This window comes from Diadema antillarum, unplaced genomic scaffold, assembly GCF_040938485.1.
Source record: "Diadema antillarum isolate AM-2024a unplaced genomic scaffold, OU_Dant_1.0 seq00000341_RagTag, whole genome shotgun sequence".
Taxonomy (NCBI): Eukaryota; Metazoa; Echinodermata; class Echinoidea; order Diadematoida; family Diadematidae; genus Diadema; species Diadema antillarum.
In genome coordinates, this window is record NW_027271354.1 from 642,163 (window position 1) to 663,060 (window position 20,898).

The 20,898-nt window shown below is 39.0% G+C and overlaps 1 protein-coding gene across 1 annotated transcript in view; it reads left to right on the plus strand.

The window, feature by feature from the left end:
- LOC139730887 (putative receptor-type tyrosine-protein phosphatase mosPTP-1) overlaps nt 1-20,898 on the plus strand; it is a 269,592-nt gene that overhangs the window by 198,320 nt on the left and 50,374 nt on the right. Inside the window, exon 12 of the mRNA XM_071641763.1 lies at nt 411-549. Within this exon, the coding sequence (XP_071497864.1) occupies nt 411-549 (139 nt within the window). The remainder of the gene's footprint in view (nt 1-410; nt 550-20,898) is intronic.

Consider the following 20,898-nt stretch of genomic DNA (forward strand, 5'->3'; position numbering starts at 1 on the left):
AGCGATGTTATTTCCCTTTATCTAATGGGGATGAGAATTAATTTTGTTGACTAGTTTCATTCAAATTTACGAATGTATTAACTTATCAGAGGATTGTGTGTGGTAACATGAACATGAAAATACCCGAGTATACAATTTGACGAATAATTTTAACCTACCGAATAAGAACATGAAGGAGCATCTCTTTCAGATGTGCCTGTGACAAATTGATGCATATTTTTTTACGTACGACGTGTGGTAGTCCTACTGTTTTTGTCTTTCTTAGGTATCACCTGTGACCTTTGAAGACTTAAACTCTAGATATATGATGTGTATTTCCATATTTTCTTATTGATTTTCTTTCTACTTGATTTTCTCCTTGAAATAAAACAACAACAACAACAACAACAAATAATTTAAAAAAAAAACAGCTGCAACCCTTGATCCTAATCCTGGCCCTGGAGCCACAATAAACCCCAGGGAGGATGCTGGGCGTGTCATAGGCGTGGTCTTTGCCCTCCTGGTTCTACTGGCCGTCACGCTGGGTGTACTCGCTTTCGTGGTCTTCAGGTGAGTCCAGTATTCAGTGCAGAAAGAAGTTTAGCAGAGTGTCAGTGGGTCTGTCTGTTAATTTTGGTCCAAGTGTACTTCCATGTGGTTAGTTTAATGAAACATTGGCAGCATGTACTTGTGTACTTGTTTTTTGTTTTGTTTTGGTTTTGTTCATGGGGGAAAAAATTAAGATGTCCCCTTCATGTGTTCATGGATGTCCATGCAAAGTAAAGGTATGGTTTAGTTTTGCTTGAGAAGGGAATTCAGGTTTTAACTTTTTGTGAGATACTAAGAAGCCACTTATGAAATGTTACAGAGCATACCGTTCTAAGAGAACTTCAAACTTTGTTTGATAAAAATCAGTTTTGAAATGGCTGAGATACCCAAAAGTAAAGTAAAACAAGTGATCATAATAAAAGTTGGGTCCCACCTTTCATTAGGATCTCTTTTATTTTCTTTTTTTCTTTTGTTTGATATTTCAGCCATTTCAAAACCAAGTTTCATCAGATAAACGTTCAATTCCTCTTGGAATTACATGAACTCTTACATATTCCATTAGAAATTTCTCACTATTTCATCAAAAAAAGCTTGAAACCTGAGGCCAAGTCTCAACCAAAGCTATACCATCCCTCTAAAGAAAATCCCTGCTGGTATGGGAAGTCAATCCTTTTCCCTCCTACCAAAAGAAAAAGAGAAATAGAAAAATTGCAGAGCTTCCAAGAGATAATTTCATGTGATGATGATATGTGAGTATGGTTTTTTTTTTTCTCAGATTTAGAAATGAGAAATTATATTTTTGGGATGAAAAATGTCATTTTGAAATTTGATTTAGCATGCTCAGTATTTTCCCAGTTGTTTTTCACCAAAATATAATGTTCATCCTCAAAATCAATTTATATTTTTACTGTTCAACTAATAGTTAACATGCAGAGGTTGGTGGCCCTGATATCAGCTTTCACTTGCGTGTGTCTGTGCGTCTGTGTCTCTCTGTCTGTCTGTCTCTCTGTCTGTCTGTCTGCTAGATTATTAAAGCACCCCCACTGCGTTCATCTGAGCATGCAATTAAATGATAGTCTGAAATACAAACTGAACTTGAGACTGCCATTAACACTCAAGAATTGGCAAAGTGAGCCAACTTAGTATAACGCTATTCGGTGCAATGAAGATCAGTTATGTGAAGAATATCCTGGTGTGTCACACTGTCATATTGTTTCCTTGCTTATTTTGTGACGTGTTAGTTAAGTGCTATGTATGTGGCAACAATTCATATGAATGAGTAAGCACTAGTTACCAGAGGTTTTGATGACAGGAATGATAATGCACTTTATTGCTGGTGGTAAGGATGCAGAATGAAAGCAAATTTAGAATGTACTGTAAAAGTGGAAATTTTCGCGCATTTTGCGCAACCAGACGTTAGTGCAAAAATAAAATCACGCGAATATTTTTGCATGCCATATGTTCCAGTAGTTAATGTCTTGATTCCGTGAAATTAAAAACATGTGAAATCCATCTTGCCCAGCCGAGTGCGAAAAATTACTCGCGCGAAAATATCCACTTCAACAGTAATATGTGACTCATCACCATGGCAACCTCATCAGAAATGTCAAATATTGATTTCCTAATTCTGCTTCTGATGTGAACAGACAGCGATTGGAATTTCAGCCAAGTTACGACATTGCATTATGAATGAGAAATAAGGAATGAGTTATTACCTGCTAAGAATGTCTGATATTTGTGTGAAATTCCCAGGTAATCATCTTTGAATGCATGAGGCATCTTTCCAGCCAACACTGACAAAGAAAGAGTCTCAGTTCAAAGGATGAGATTGATTTGATGGTGCATTAAATGATGGAGTATATACACAATGTGAAGTGAATTGTCACACATTGCCAGAGACCAGTTTAGATGAATTGTATGCAAATGAAGGATGCCAAACTCCGTAAATTATTCCAGGGTTCCTCGCTGCATTTCGCAAGTTCTTTCCATGACAGAGTGGCTTCATAAGAGTAAGAGGAAATAATTTACTGGAACTCCAACAAAAATGTTTATCTTGCCCTCGATGTAACGAGGACCATCACCAGTGATAATTTCCTTGACAGTCAGAGATGCTCCTTGCACACGTTGTGTGTGCTAAGCTTCTGCGAGGCGCTGTCATCCTCTACGGAGGGAAATCAACACAACGGGGAGAAGAGTGATGCCAGCAAAAACACTTCATAAAATCAGCCAGACAGAAATGATATAGCTCTTGATAGCATCATCTTCCAAAGTGCGATGTAGTGTTGAGTCATTGATGGTAATTAAGGTATTGCATCCTAGCGATAATGTCCTAAAAACACTTAAAATCTCGTAAAATACAGACACACTTGGATTAAAAATACATTTTACACAAAGTACATTCTAGTTGGTTTCAGGGATTATGGATACGTTCTGTTGGTGTTTTTTTTTTTTATTCTTCTTCTTTTTAAAGTCATCTTTTACATACACTGTCCAAAAAAAAAAGTCAACCATTGAAGTTAGACTGCGGTCAGCTAGAGGTTTTACTTGCAAGCTTGCCTGACCTGGCAATAACTGATTTAGACAAGATATATACCAGCAGTAGAAATACCTGTGAACAAAATTAGTGCGATGAGTAATTAAGTGGGGACAAGACACATAAAGAAGAAATATGTAGTCATCCTGATGTTTAAGATAAGTTCATGAACTGATTTGTCTGATCATGAAGTGACCCCAAAGTTAACCTGAAATTGTCTGTGCTTACCTGCCTAAAGAACAACTTACTTGTATGTGAATTAGGAAAAAAAGAAAGAAAGTTAAAAATCTTGATCGAAAAAGACAACAAAATGGATATAGAATGATTGAATATTTACAGCTCTTCATTAGGCAAGTTATCAAGTCAATAGCGCACTTTTGTAGTGGAATATTATCTGCTTGATCTAGTCTCTGTCTTTTCTGTTATCCTCAAAAAAAGAAAAAATTTATTACGGTCTTACATATGACAAAAATTGTTGATTTTAGGACCTTGCACTATCCGATTGTAATTCTAGAGTCAGTATTTCCTGTATGGGTATTGATATTATTAAAGTCTTTTTTTCAGAAACCTGGACAGGAAATCAGAGTATGGAGTCAGATATTTGAGGAAGCAATATATGTATACATATCAACCATCTATAAAATATTGCGCCGGAATTCACCAAAGGAAGTGTGAATGTGATGTTGCGTAGAAAATGGTTGTCCTTGCTGTTTATGCAGAAATGAATACAAATACACAAGCACAAAGTTTTGATTCCTTCCTTGCTTGAATGGATTGTATTTGTTGGTTTGTTTTGATATGTTTGTTTTTGATATATTCTGATCAATTCCAAAATATTCATCCTAAAATTTTTGATTTAGTGATGATGTTTGGTTTGATAAATTTGTTTGATCCTCGAGTACAGATACATCTGCACAAAGATTTGATTCCTTTCTTCCTTCTATTAAATGCATTTGTTGTTTTGTTTGGTTTTTGGCTATATTCTTAAATATTCCAAAATAGTCATCTTGAGCATTTGTATTGGTGATAATGATTGATTTGATGATTTTTTTTAACCCTTGAAGAAGTGGTAATCATCTATGCCAATAGATTAAACACAAAAATTTTATAACAGTGTTCAGTGTTGGGTTTGATGAATTTCTCCTGACTCCTGAATACGGATACACATGCACAAAGTTTTAATCGTGTCTCTGCTCCATGTAGTGCATGTACATGCACACAGTACATTGTGATTTCCTCAGTGTGGGTTATTCATCATAGCCAGAAACCCATACACACATCATCTCTGGCGTGTTGACACCACACCATGCGTGCTTCGTCTTTACCACCCAATTGTCTTTCATGGTCACGAAAATACTGAGTGCAGATGAGATGAGCAGCAAGGTGATGGCTTTGTGGATTTATTATGTGTAATTCATAGTGTGTAAAAAGACAATTAGCCCTGTGCAGTTTGTGGGTGTTTGAGGACATGAGTATTGCATAGTGGAAGGAAATAAAGTGACAATAGCCATTAAGATGGGGGGGGGGGGGGGGGAGGGGAGAGGAGGAGGTTGAATAAGTCACACCACAAAGTTGGTTTTGTTATTATCAATGTGACCCCCATTACGTGTCAGCCGTAATTACTACAGATTGAATCTCATTTCAACCTCCATCCCCCTTACCAGCTCAAAAGGTATATAGTGGACGGGAGTTTTGTTTTCGCAACGTGGTCCGCAAACTCTCACTTCCTCATTGCCACAACAAGCCTGTCGTTCAGGTTTTACGTCGCCCCGGTTTAGGTGTCGCTTGAAATATTATAGCCAGGACATTCAGAACTGCTGGTTTGCTCAGCTCCCTTGCACCCAGCATAGTTGGGGATAGCTGGCAAAGGTGGGTTGTGGACTCTTCTCGAGTGCATGGTTAGATTTTTCGCAAGCGATCTACCGCAAGTTTATGTGCGCCACATGACAGAGAGACGGGTCAAAATCAGGGAGACTGTATGGCTTCAATTGGGGAGGAGTTGCATTGCATAACACTCTATTTCACTGCAAGATTTGTGTGTGCTTAAAGGTCATTCTACATGACACATGAGATTGCTTTCTGGTAGTTGACGTCGATCTTGGAGTCTGACGGAATTGGTAGTGCTTCTATGGTTTCATCGTCTGGACCACCAGCTTAATGTTCATGATGTGACTGCATGCTGAGCCAGGCCAGTGCTCCTCCACTGCTTTCTGCACATGCTACAACAGAACACCTAAAGGAAGTGAGCGTGATATCTTGTGGTTTTCCCGCGCGCACTGCTTGAGTGTGGTCCGGAAAATTTTGTAGTTGAACACACGCTCCCCTGGATTAATATCTTGAGGATTTCAGGCAACCCTCTTTTTTTTTTCCAAGATGGCAGAACTGACGAAGGAAATGTTCAACAAGCTTGAGAACGTCGTGCGTCGGGGAACAGAACTCCTCAGGGAGCTGCCTGCCAGGTACATCAACAGACCTCCAGGCCTACACCTTACCCCTCTTAATGCCTGTATTATAAAATGTGGCTGACCTTTGACCTTTCAAGTTCTTCAACCAACACTTCTGTAGTTTGGTGCCATGTCTCTACACCATAGTCTTTTACTATTTATTGCCCTTTTTTCTTAAGATAGAGAAGCAAAACAAACTTTTATTCAAGCCCTTTGTTCTATATGTGACCGTGCACCTCAAAACGAACATAAAGTCGCACACACTGATTTTGCGTGAGGACTGAAAATAAGTGAAATGGGTCAACCTAGCCGAACTTGACTTTTTCATACTTTCTGAAAGAGCGGGTCTACTTTTACATTATGCTGAAATTTGGTATCATAAAACGGGCAGGAAAGTGTTGTTTTTTTTAGCAGTTTATCTCCAATATTTTTGGTAGAATAGTGTGATTAGGTGTGTCTTTAGAATCCCTTTTTCATTTCTGAAAAACCTTGTCCACACTCTTTACTTTCAACTCTAATAACTTTTTAAAAGATACTGCTACTGCTTTGAAAGTTAGCATTGATTATGGACAGAATGTGTTAATGAGGCATGCTTAATTTTAGTGTAATTTGATAATCCCTTCATTGTTGTTACTCTTGTGGTTTATTTCCTGTTTTTTTGTCCCATTCATCGCACAGCCAGCACGGTTTGGCAAGGATTAAGCGCTTGAATAGACACTGTACTTCAGAGCCTCTTTTCTCAGTTCACACTTTTCCTGAGTTTGTGCTTTCTTTCCAATATTTAGATAGGTTAGGAGAGTCCATTTGATTTGAGTTATGCATCATTTTAAAGCTTAAAGTCTGCTCTTTCAGAATGTGGTCTTAACTAAAAATTCATGTCTGGCGACTTTTTGTTTGTTTTGAGGTGCAGGGTCACATATGGAATCATCTTTGTGGGCGGCAGAAAGTTCAATAGGTTCTTAATCCATATTAAAACTAATTCTTATAGCCCCTTGCTAAGATTTGAAGGAGAAAAAAAGTAAAAAAAGAAAGTTAAAAAAAAACCCAAAGAAAAGCAACTTTAGTGCTTCAAAGTAGTTCTAATAATGTGAGTTAGGGATTTCAAAAAAAAAAATGAAAATTTTTATCAGTATATTTCGTGATGAATACTGTTAAGTATACATGTACAAAATGCGAACAATAGTTTCATTAAAAGCCTTTTCTAGAATGAACCATCACCATGACAGTTTATTGAGAAAATCAGTGATGTCTCCATATATTTGTTGCTTTATTGCAATTTTTTTGTGCAGTAGGGTGATTTGCATAATTGTCTTGTCGTAGAAAATGATGTTGTTCTTCTGACTCAATGATTTTATAACAGATTTCTAACATGCCACTGATTGACAAACTTGCTCTACATCGACATAAGTACAATATAGTGTAAGCACTGATTATTTCGTGTTTTAGTAGTAGCCATGATGAAAAAAATAAAAAATCATGGGCATACAGTTGTACATGCTTGGATTGGACTCGAAGCAACAATTTCCTGATTACCAGACAGGCGTCACATCCACTAGACTACTGTACCGAGCTTTCACCCGACAGCCAGTGCTGGTTGTTATTCCTGGTGTCAGCGGGTACTGCTAATCTATTCAAATTAATGAATTCTTGCATCAGGTTGATTTTATTGCAAGTGATCGACAAATTGCCCTACCTAGGTTTGTAATTTGAAAACAATTTGTGAATTACAGCACAAATTGACTTTGTGACTGATGTGTTGAGGATGTCATCAAAAGAACTCTTTGTTTTGTCTCCCTGCTGGACCATGTTTTATTACAAGAATATTTTCTTGCCCTTTCCTTTGAGACATGAGGTGCTGGTATTTCCATGCTTTCTCTTCTTCAGCACTTTCAGTTATTCTGTTTTGTGTGTGTGAAAGACATGAATTCCAGAGTGTGCATTGCCCAAGTTTACAATTTAGGTTGTTGTAAGGTCACTAGTTCACTGCCATGGCAAGTGCAGGATGTTTTTGCCCATTTTCCTTTTCCTTTTTTTCCTCTGGCAAAGTTCTCAAAATGTACTTTCAAAAACATGTTGTGTATTGTAGCACCAGGTGAATGCCAGAATTGTATAAGAGATTGGCTGAGGTTCCTTTTCATTCTTGCTTCTCCTTCTTTGTTTGTTTTAATTCATGTAGCAAATCTTTCCTTCTGCAATGTAGCATTGATTTAAGGATAAATATTTTTTCCTCATTATTATCATCATCACTATGACAATGATATGACCATCATCATCATGTATTATCTTTATGATTATTATAGTGTAGTATTTTTGTCATTGTTATTTTTATTATTTAAATCATAGCATTGTTCTAAGACATACTTCTTTGCTTTCACCATGATTATCAGTCAGTATCATCAGAAGTAGCACTAAAAATCAAATTTGAGTGGTCATCGTGCAATAAGTGCAATCATATTTTTTAATCATTTCTATTATTATTTCATTTTGCAGAAAACATACAGTATAAAATCAATTACAAAGCTGAAAAAAATTAATCATTACAATAACACAAAAATACTTAAACACTGGATGCACCTGACAGGGCTGCCAGACATTGGGCAAGTTCACTAAATAACTGTAGTCCGCGGACCACCCTAACCTATATCCCTGCCAGGTGCATTCAGTGTTGCAGATTTATGTGGCATTGATTATCGTAATATAACATTCATCACTATACTATTTAAAATATCTTGTATGAAAAAATACAAACCACATTTAAAAAGAAACCTTCAATATTTCAAAAATATCAAATCACAATTTACAAAGCAATGAATACACCAATGAAAGGATGGCAAGATTGCTAAACAGAACAGAAACAAAAATTTTCAATGCATTTATTTGATTCAAGATCCATATAAAAATTGAAAATTTTCTATCTTGTCACTGTGATTGTAGTAGACCCATATGCATGATATCTGTAAACAGACCAAGAAACCAATACCCATATTTAAGCAGACTTGTTACAAGCCAGCATTTGCCACTTTTGGTGCAACGTTATCACGTTTTTCATCGACTCTGAGTCATCATATTTAAGTGTAGTTCCCTTTCAATAGTAGCCATCAGAGCTTCCCCATCTAGAGACTGGAAAATAAGAAGAATGCCGGGGCAAGATAAGTGTGTCTGCGACTATAGATTGACACGAAGGACATAATAAAACTCAGGTAGCAGCATGATGGCTACCTCCCCACCTAGAGTACCTTAACTAGAAAATCAGTTGCTATGCGGGATATATATGAGAACAAAACCACTGTGAAGCTAATTTTCCTCCTGGAAATTGCTCTTGTCACTTCGAGGAAGAAGGGTGCTGATGGTGTGAAAGTAGTGAGCTCCATGGAAGAAAACACTAAACAAAAACCCAAATGACCCCCCCCCCCAAAAAAAAAAAAAAAGAATCCCCACACTTGTTGGCGCTGAATCAAAGTAGGTAAAAAGCAGTTCCTATGCCACCCAAGCTGCATGAAAGTGTGACATGCATCACGTGAAGTATGTTTATTTTCTATAAAAGGAAAATAAAGTGCGTTTGTTAGCCTTCTGAAGTACAAAATGTTGGTAATCCATTTGTAAGTGAAGAAATGGTTTTGTAATACTTTAACTACCTAGAACAGCTGCATTCACATACACCCGAAATTCACAGTTTTGGAAGAAGAAAAAAATGTGATGCAAAACCATTAATTTGTGTGTGTGAACACACATAAAATCTGTTAACTTTGGCGATCAACAAAAATCAGTTCAGCTTGATTTTTTAAAAAGTTATTGTGAAAAATTTGCCTTGTGTTGTGTGTATATGAACAGCACACAGAGACTTTATCAATTTTTAAATCCCATACTGCAACTCGCCACGGTACAGTAGGTCTACACACTTGTATGCCCTGAGTCATGTTACAGCCACTGATAATTTTTTTAAAACTCTCGTGATAATTTTCCTGTGCAGCGTGTGTGAACAGCAGCAAGTAAAATAAATTTTGCATAACCATCAAGCAAACCGTTTAAAAAAAAAGAAACAACAGTATTCCTCTCAATCCGAGGTATAGAATTAATTTGTGAATACTATTGTGGTCAGATGATGACATGTTATGGTGCACAATATTAATAAATAATGACCACACTGTATCAGGATTGAAAACCCATTATGTTTCATAATCCTATTGTTTTCGATGGACATACAATTGGCCTAGCTGCTATGGAAAGCTTGAATTGTGAGCCGATTTGATAGTTAAACATGCATTTCTTGAATCAATGCTATCTAAAACCATTCATAATGTGAGTGTTGACAACTTGTGTTGTTGTAAACAAATTTTCTATGTGGTAATGCTTCCAATATTAAGTCAACAGTTTACAAATTATCAAAATCTACTACAAAATTCATTTGCAAATTGTGGGCTTCTGCTATTTCATTGTGAATGTAGGTCAAATGGTGATTTCATTTTGGAACCGTCCTATAAGATAACACTTGGGCTCACATTTGTAATCTCTCACAAAATTTGTGTATTGTATGAGTGTGTGTTGGAAATTGTTCATACACATGTAAGTCCTGAATAATTGATAGTAGCACTTTATGCTGGTAATTGTGTCTGGCCTTTGTTAGTTTTATCTTTTGTCTTCTCTCTGTTTATGTGGTCACGTTTTGTTGATTTTGTTTCTTCCCCTTCCCATCTTGTGGTACATGTACATTGTATATTCTCAACATTGCACACTTGTAATGTGTAGGATTTTGGCTAAAAGGGTGATGAATAAGTCTTAAATTGCCCCCTTCCCCCTCCCCCGAATGAGAAGAAGAGATGGCAGGATGCATTGTGTGTGACCTGCGCAAGAGATGCGTCCGTACATTTCAAGCCGTGTGCAGAGAAGGGGGTGTGTCCGTCTGCATGTGTTTGTGCAGCACTCGCCGTAGCTGCGTCAGCACCTTTGCTTCTTGCAGAGTGCAGGCGGAGAGAGCGGTGCGGGGTTGTATAGATTTGTGCGAGCGATGAGCAGGGACCGTGGTGTGGCGGAAAGTCGAAAGGGGGAACTGCCTAAAATAGGCCAGAAGGAGGAAGCCAGTGGAAAGGGCCGAAAATTGGTGCCATTCCTCCCTTGGCCGTAGCCTTTTCTTAACCTTCTTCCCTCGATCCGCCTTTTAACCGCGTCGAGTCTGATGCGCCATCAACGTGAAAATTCTGCAAGATACTCTGCTTGCCTGCATGTGGCCAGTCTTTTCGAGAGTTGAAGGACGCCCGGCCACTGTGCAGATAGATTTGACAAGAGGGCTGTCTGTGTTTTGAGGAGAGCTCTGCTGCTTTTTCCTCCTCTCCTTCCAAATCTCCCAAACTTCGTGTCGGACTGCCGCCTTAAAAACTGTCTGCATGTTCGATGAATTTGAAGAGATACATGAATGTGTTGAAGATCCGGACACAGATCAGGCCATTTGAGAGGACTTTTTCCATGTTCAGACTGTGAGGAGCGAGTCGTACTTGTAAAGTACACTGCAGGAGATGACCGTACACCTTTCTCTCAAGCGCAGTGGATAGATTCTTGGCGAGTGGACTTGGAAAAGCAACAACAGCCACTTAAATACCAATCTAGAGAAGGGATTCCATGATAGCTTTCCTTGTGTTTTGCCACTACTGTATGTCTTTGCCCGTGTGCCTTGTGGGTCCTGGTAGCTGGCAGATGTAACTTTATGTTCGGAAACCATAAACATGCTCAACTTGTTCTGTTGAATGCGTGCAATCGAGGCTATGGGAAAGCCTGGATGAATGTTGTGCTCCAATTTCAATGAACATATCCCGATGTACCATGTACATTTGTATTTGTTCCTTATTTGGAAAATGGATTATTGTGTTTAGCACTAAATAACAACATATCGTGGGCCTATGCCATATGACTCCGTAGATCTGGTTCTAGTTTCTAGAAAGCTTAAAGCTCACCACCACACACCAGCCTTCTCCTGATGTGGATAAGAGAGAGATGATTGTCATCTAGCATTGATTGGAATCTCTACCTGTTTTAATGCAGCAAGCAGGTGTCGGGGTGAAGCATATTGTTTTCAGTGTATCAAACAATTCCAGTACAGCTGTTGTATGCCCATGGAGCACCTCATTCTTTGGTTGTGAGGGTGACGAAATATCACAGACTCGCTACCACTCCCACTTTTCCGCTGTGCACCGGCATCCAGACTCCGCCCATCTAGTAGCAATGGTTCCCTCCGCAGATACGTGCAACTGACATTGGTGCCCTATACCCTTGGACTTGTGAAATCATCATAAAAGTGGGTTTTCCTACCCCTGTCTCTCTCTTTGGGAACTGCTCTGGGAACAGAGTTAGTTAAGTCACCATGCCGATTGGAAAGTGGGCGGTGACCCTTAAGAATCCCCTGAAGAAGTTGAAGCTGGACATTCCGTCCATACCAAATCTCCTGGAGGATTTCTCCTCAGTGCACATGCTGGCACTATGGGGAATATGGTGCTGGTAAGTCCCCTCTCCCCCCTCTCTCCTTCCCTGTACCGCCCCTTTCTGCCCCATCCCCCCCCCCCCCTCCCACACACACACATATACACAAACAGGAGCAATATAGACATCCTTCAGCTTTGATCAATTCTTTATTTACAATATCCCCTCTGTTATATTTTCTTAATTACCTAGTGCAGAATTGATTTTGCGCAATCACTCATCAATGCAGTTCTGTAACTAATCGCTACTTTTTTAATTACATGCCTGCCCTTAATTTCACAAACGATCTGACCATGATTCATGCCTTATATTTATTTTTCCTGTATGACTCTTTAAATGTCTACCATTTTGGTTTCATAATATCTTTTCGAATTCCGGGATGCTTAGAAATGTCTGTGTTGCATCACTGCATTGCTGGCGTTTCATTTCCATGTATACTTGACCATTTTGTATGTGTGTGTGTGTGTGTGTTCAGCTTGGGTTGAGTCAAGGTGGGATTGGTTGGGAATGTCTGTATAGGCCATAGTCATTGGGTTGATATTTTGTTTCCAAACCCAAGCAGCTCAGTCTTGTGAACCCAGGATGCAAGATAAGAGTTAAAGGCATAATTTACCATTTGCAGATAAAACAAAAACCCAGCATTAGTGCTTCAAAATAGTTCTAAAAATGTGAGTTAGGGATAGAAACAACCACTGTAAAAATTTGAATTGGTAAAATTGATGTTAAATATCCCAAATGTGAACAATAGTCATAATAAGAATGCTTCCAGACTAAACCGTCCATAGTTACGGTTTATTGAGAAAAATACAGATATCTCCTTATATTTTAGGCTTTCTGGCAAAAATTTTATATGGTGGAATGTTTTGTGGTACAACAGACCTACACATTATGCATTAAATGTCATATTGAAAAATTTTGAATTCGCTGTTCCCGAAGGTAAATAGGGCCTTTAAGAGGGGCTAAATCCTTTTTTGTTTGTTTGTTTTTTTCCTGCAACTTGCATTTACATTAATTTCTTGGTTTGAATGAACATCACTTTTGTGTCAGTATATTTGTGCCAACATTTTCATCTTGTTTGAATGTTAGTAAGATTTTGTCCTGGAAGAACTGAACATTAGTGGAAGTAATGCTGAAAGCTTCACTTTTAGGTCATGATTCCCAACTGCTGAACTTACAATTATAGTCCAAGTATGGTGTTCATTTTGATGGTAAGACTAACTTTTGCACATACCAACAAATAATTTGTTGAATCCATTCAGAGATATGTCTCATACTTTTGCTATCAGTGGTTTTCATTGTGCGTATGTGTGGAAATTTGCTATTTTGTAGCCTCAACTCACCCTGAAATTTGCATCCTAAGGGTAGTTTTCTTGTGTGGAAAGATAGTCCTAGTAACCCCACACCCTTTCTTGTGTCATTTGTTTGAGTTGTGAGTGTGTGTGTGTGTGTGTGTGTGTGTGTGTGTGTGTGTGTGTGTGTGTGTGTGTGTGTGTGGTTTGTGTTAAAGTGAAAAGGCCATTGCTCAATACCAGTAATACAGCCATTATGACATTTTAACCAGGAAAAATGTCTGTTCTTCCTTTACATATCAACCCCCCTCCTCTTGGCCATCATGGTTCAAATTTGAACAGAAATCTATCAAATACAATTGTACTTTCTTTAACATGTGAATAAAATGTGTGTGAATTTAACGTCATGTTGTTAACCCGTTAATGACGGACTGATTTTGCTACAGCACGCATTTCCCATGGACACTTGGGACTCGTCTTCAACGGGTTAAAAATCTTCGCAGAATCACATCACAATTTACCCTATTGTCACGTAAACAAAGTGCATGTCAATGTCATGTGGTCTTCAGCAGACTCCAGTTTTGCTTTGATGTGATTTATGTTCTCACGTCAGGATCTCGTAGCCAAAGTTCCTGGTCAATCCCTATTAAGTATATCCTGCTGTGTCTCCCACGATTTCATTTTGTCACATGGCGATTTTGTTACAGCTAACATTTGCCATGTCATATACCAGTGCAAACTTCAGGAAGGGAGAAAAAAGAGATTGCATCCTGTTCCAGAAATGTCTATGGTATCTTTAAGTCAATGAGGGATTTGTAAAGAGCCCATATATTGGCTTTAGATAGTTTCTCTCCTTTCAGTACTGTGAGATTATGCTAAGTTTGAATATAACTGTGTGGTCAACTTCCCCTCTCCCTTGCTTTCTCCCTCCCCCCCCCCCCCCCCATCATCATCATCGTCATCATCATCGTCATCAACATCATCATGGTCACATTGCCTCTGCCTTGCTGCATCCATAATACCCCCTGCACCCCCCCCCCCCAAAAAAAAAAAAAAAAAAAAAAAAAAAAAAAAAAAAAAACTACCGTGGAGGTAGAAGTCTGAAGGAAGAAGGGACGCAGGATGGGCTGGGTAGAGCAGGTTTTGCAGCGGAACTGTGAGACTACCTGAAGAAAATAGGAGCTCACATCAGGTTAACGATGGCCAGTCTGTCTTCACTCTTTTGTGCCATTTTATAGAGTTATTAGTAACACGTGATCGCTGACTCGAGTCTGCTATTAGATGTAGTTCTGTGCGCTCATATTTCCATTTTTTACATCACGTATTGAGCAGAGTACTGTTGTTGGCCTATGTGAAGGGATGTTGGATATGTACAGGATATATCAGGAGCAGGGGAAGTACTAGAGGATCACCCCTTGCCATTGCTGGATTGATGTGAAGGTTTAGTCCTTTTGGTTATGATAACTTCTACCTTAGATCTGTCATGATTACTTTTGTTCTGCATCTTTGGTTACTTTCTCCTTGTTTGCTACATTTGGAACCCAATGTATTCCACATCATTCCTAAAATGTAATGCACAATTTTTTTTCTAAATTCATAACATGCAGAAGATTTCACCAATTCCAGTATGCTGAAGGCGCATTAATGTGCTGATATCACAAACCACAGGATTGTGTCGGAGTGTAAGGACTTTTCTAGGGCATCACATTTTTGATTTGGTAACCCCTCCCCTGTATTGTTTATGATCATGTCCTTTGTACACTGGCGTGTGCATACCGTGAGTGTTTTTGTGTCAAATGTTGTGAACCTTGGAGCTTCGTTAAATGAGTCGAGTTCGTAGGAACGACAATCGCAGAGTGATATTCTCACTGACCTTGACTCTGTTTGATGAGTGGTATGTGGCGTGATGCTATTCTTGAACCGTTGATTTGCTAGCAGCAAGAATACATAGTGGTTTGTATCTCTCGTAAGTATCAAAGCCCATGCCGACCGCATACATGTATGTGATGACAAGTGATGTCAGATATTGCCCAGTTCACATATGCTGAATAATCCATTATGAAGCTCGTATGTGACTTCCTTCTGTTGTCTTTGCCTCTGACCATCGCCAAAAATAAATTTGCATGAGCATAACAGCAACCAGCCCCACTTCTCTCTCTCTTGTAACCTTGCTCCAGTTGATCCAATCAAACAGATCTTCTTCTTTCTTTTTTTTTTTTGTCTGTTGATTTCTGAAGTGTTGTCCATATCTTAGACGGAAAAAAGGGAAAACAGGTTTAGGTGGAGAGGGACCAAGATGAGAAGAAGGGAGAAAGAAGGAAAGCATCATTCAATATATGCCAGGATGCTATTATTAGAAAACTAAAGCAGGCCCCCGAAAATAGTGCCATAACCTCATGACCGATAATATCTCCGTGCCCTGATGAATTAGAAGTCTTCCTTAGGGTAGCATGTTCGCTTTCTCCATCTCTCTCTCGGTCTCTCTCCTTCTTTCTCTCATTTCCCCCGTTCCCCCTTTCGCATCAATTCCATCTCTGCAACAAGAAAGTAATGACTCTCAAAAAGCGAAATCTATCATCCAGTTTCTCCCCCCCTCCAGGGGGATCGGTAATCCCGTCTTCCCCCTCGCAGACCCTGTGTCCAGATATCCACCTTTGCTTCCACAGAGGAAGAGTGAGCTTTTCTCACCTCAAGCCCTGGCACAGCCGGTAATGGTTTACGTTGCGATCTGAACCCACCCTCGACCTAAACAGCCCTTTCAGATCGACAGCAGGCACTCGTTCGTGGCTGCGTCAAAAGAAACATATGTATTGCCAGTCAATGTAATTTTTCACAGGTGTCTGAAAGCAAACTAGAATCACTTTTATGTTTTCCTACAATGCACTCTTTTTCAAACTGCTTGTAACCAGTTGTAGTCCTGAATATGCCCCTTTCCAATCCAGTTTCAATTCTCATTGTACATTTGTATCCAAATGGTTTACCCTTTTCAGAACATGTTTTAAAAGACGAATCTTAGTTTAACCTGCATTTATTTCACTCGACAATAAATTGTCTCTACACATGTATGTGTATGGTACATGCATGTTCTCAAAACTCGAATGTACTCTTGCGGGCATGGGTTCTTAGAAGTTGCATGTTTGATTGATGGGTCATGTGGTTTTCGACACAGCTGTTGTATTCAGTGCCATTTGTAGTTTGCGGTTGGTGGAGAGACTCATGTTATCTAAAACACTCCATGACTGTATACACTTTTTAGAAACGCGCTTCTGGAACGTGATTGCAATGGAGAAATATTTTCAGTTTGAAAGCAGACTTTTTATGCAGGAGTTGGGGTGGGGGGGGGGGACAATTTTGTATAAGGGGCTCGTCCCCACCTTCACATCTTCCCACGCCTGTGGGCATGCTGCCAGTAGCAGGGAGATACACATCTTTTGAAATCACTTTTTTCTTTTTTTTAACACTCAGCCATGCTGATACAATCTGCTTCTTTTATATATTCAGTTTCCTTCCTGATGTATGTGTCACCGAACAAAGAACTGAGATATAAACATACACACAAAAAACAAAAAAAAAATGAGAGGCTTTAATCAGAATATGTTCACTTGGCAATGAGTCTGTTTGGTGACTGTTTTCTAGTAAAGTGAGGGATGACTGTTGTTAAGAAGAAATATGTTCAGTTTGGGTTTGTTGGTAAAAACAAATTAAAGTCCACAATGGGTCGATTTCCCCTGTATCCACCCCACCGGATTTAGTAACAACCTGTTCCATGCACCTGTACCAACCCAGTGATGATGATGATGATGAAACAGCATTTATATAGCACCATTTATCTGTGGAAACATTCAAAGGTGCCCAGCTCCCACAAAGTGCATTTTGATATTTGAAATTCAGTACTTGCTGCCTTGTCAGGCAAGCCTCTGGCAAGCTTTCATGTTGAAAGGAGCAATTTTTGTTATTAAGGTACAGGTATGTATCAATGAAGTTATCTTATATGTAAGTAAACCAGTCTTATTTTGTGTTTCAGTGGTCTGTTGAATAGCAGGTGTATTCTCCTGCAATGGCCTTCACGTGCAGTCATTTATAAGTGTACACACATGCACACACACACACACACACACACACACACACACACACACACACATACACACATATACACATACACCCCCACACACAAATATGTATACCATAGGCACTTCTATCCGATGTGATTATCTGTCAATATCATTGTACCAATGCAAATGATATCTACATTGCCCCTAGCTAATGAAGTAGAGCCCAAAGTTGATTGAAAGGTGACGAAGCCATTATATTTTAAGCAGACCGTTTTGACTGGTCGCTGATTAAACCGATGCGACAGAAAAGGCCTGTCAGAGGATTCCTTTCATGTCACTCTGGATTCTCATGTTTCACTTATCTGTCTACTTCCATTGCCCATCTTCCCCCCCCCCCCCCCCCCACCACCACCACCTCCAAAATTCTTTCCTTGTCTCATTGAAGAGGATATGGCATGTTATACCCATTACAGTCATATCCTTGTATGAAACACATAGGAGAAGACAATTTTAGGTGGAAAAAAAGAAAAAAAAAATTGGGTTTAAACCAGACGTCAGTGTGGTTTTTGACCCAGTAATCAAGCCGTTAGAATTACCCTGGAGGAGCTGAGATGCATCACATGAAATAATTACCGCAGCGATTAAGTGTTTTGTTCGCAAGTGCCCATCAAAGGCCTGTCTCTTTTGTAAAACCACTTGCCCAGTGTCAGGATGTATCCAAAGCCGATCAAAGTTCCCTTGGTACAGCTTGGCCATGTCTGTGCCTAATCTCCTCATGATCACGAGTCAGGATTGTTCAAATGCTCTCCTGTACTTTTCTTCTTTTTTTTTTCATAAATAATGAATGTGATGCAGATTTTTAAAGGAGGGGTTACAGTGAGGAAACAATACTCGCATCGTTTCATTTTAGTCTAATTGAATTATGCATCTCTTGTTCATCACATGACGGTTACTGTCGGCCATTTGAGGACACCTAATGGGATTATGATAAAAGATTGGCAAATGAGACACTTAGGAAATAAGGTGCATTCAACTCATGTTCACTGGGCTCCTTTTGATATTATACTTCATAGGAATGGAGAGTGGACTTTTACTCGATATTTTATCCTGTCACAGATATCCTGTTCTTCAAAGTTTGTGACCTTTTTGCGATGGATTTGTAAGTGGCATATCTAATGCATTCTGGCATGGGGGGGGGGGGGGGGGGAGAATAAATAGAACACCATCCCATGCAGTTATTGTGCATGCAACATAGAAATCAAGGAGATGATTTACATCCTGAACTAAGTGGAGTGAAGGATGTCATATCCCTTTTCTTTGCTTGTATTTGCCTCTCCAGCTGTCTGTCTGTTTGTCTCTGTCTGTCTGTCTGTCTGTCAGTCTCTCTCTTTCCCTTCCATTTTTTTCCACTTTACAATCTTATGATGGACCCTCATACTGTTTTCTTTTCCCCTGATGTGCCTCTTATTACATGCAGTTTGCATACTGCACACATATGCACAACCCAACCCTTTCCTGTCGTTGCTCTACTAGAGGTGGTGGAAATGGTGTGTACACTGTCCCAAGTTTCCAAAGAGATCAACATGTCACAGTATCCAGGTCCACCGTTGAGCCGCGGAAGAGACTCATTAAAATTCGACACAGGCCTGACTCACAGCGAAAAGAGTTTAAAAAGCAGCTAAAAATGGCCAAAAATATAAACCCCCGACATATGTGTCTCCAGAGACTATAGCAGTTTAAAGAGGCAGACTTTGTGAAGAAAGTTATTGAACAATCACTCCTCGATGGAAGATTAGAGGAACTCTGGGTCACAAACACAAGTGTGTGTGAAAAGAGGCCGAAACCTCCTCTCATTGGAGCCTCATCAACAATCCTGACTTTCGCTTTCCCAATGAATGTATTCCCAATATTCCATTCTATTGTTCATCTTTTTTTGTGTCCATTGTTGCTAGAAATTCATCGATTGATATTTCAAACTATTCCTTCAAACGGAGCTGTAAAAGAAAGAAGATATCGGGGGGTGGGGGGGGGGGGAATTCTAGTGGCCACTGTTTTCTGTACCATGTAACTCAAGAAGTAAGCAAGAAGTGAGATGCTGATGAAACTAAAGACAAATATTAGGATATCCTCACATGAGGGTTTTCTCTCATTTTCCTGTTTACCAGAGAAACATTGGATATGATGTCAGATGAATAAGATAGGTCAAAAGAAAGAGAAATCTGTGAAAGTGTCAAAAAATGCATTACAGCAGGTAACACATAGAATATCTAGCAGTTGAGCATGAGGACCAGCCTTGTGTTGTGTGTATGTACCAAGTTGATCTTGTCTGTGTATCAACCACCATGTAGAGCTACAGATTTAGACACCACCTGAAAGGCATAAGTTACGATTTGCAGAAGAAATAAAAATCCAGCTTTAGTGCTTCAAAATAGTTCTAAAATGTGAGTTATGGATAGAGACGACGAATGTAAAAATATGAATTAGTATAATCAATGAATGCTAAGTATCATTAAACATATAAAATGTGAACAATGGTTATAATAAAAATGTTTCCAGACTAACTTGTCTATAGTTACAATTAATTGAGGGGAAAAAAGTGATATCTCCTTATATTTATGTTTTATTGCAAAATTCTTATATGGTAGGATGTTTTGTTATACAACTGACCTACACATATGCATCAATGTGATATCTTAAACATTTTTTAAATCACTGCTCCCAAAGGTTAACTAGACCTTTTACTTATAAAGACCAGGCAGTGTACAACTGCAAGGAGACTATGTATTGCTAAAAATGGCCTGACGAGAATATATTCAGGAATCTTTGGAACATAACATCTAATTGAGGAGGTGAAATATGTACAAGTATTGAAGGGAATGGTAACCAGTAAACCTGATGCAGTAAACCTGAGTCACCAAATTTGAATTCTAATAAACGCAAATAGAAGGAAACTGACCAGAAATTGATATAATTCATTAGTGGAAAAATGAGCAAAGAAAATGGGATTCCATCAGAATTTCCATTTTCTTTGCTCATTTTTCCACTAATTAATTTGAAATCTGTCACAGTGATGACATTTGCCCAAACAAATGAGACCATTGTTTTTATCATCTGAAGTGTGCCATAGAGAATGCAATGAAAGTGAGACAGAGGTGAATTCTCAAGAGCATTCCCATGTCTCAATACACAACTAGGTTTGCAGTTTGGCCCGAAACCTGTCATGTGATTATGACTGAGGCCAGCCATCTTCTTCATCTGCTTATCAAAGATGGCTGCCACGTACAGTGTACCTTCAAGGTTGCATCCAAACAGCCTTGTCTCTTGTCAGAAGTAGACGGTACAAGGGATGATGGGTAATGTAGCCACAGCTGCATCCCTACCTATTGTGCATCAGACATACATGTATTTGACCCATTTTTTCTTTTTCTTTGTATTCTATCTTTTTCTTTTGTATGTATGTGTGTGTGTGTGTGTGTGTGTGTGTGTGCATGAATGTCATTTCTCCAAAGAGTCAGAAATTTTAGTCATGTTATCAATGTGGTTGCACTGCTGTTCCTCAAGGCACCTGTGCAGATGGTGGATTG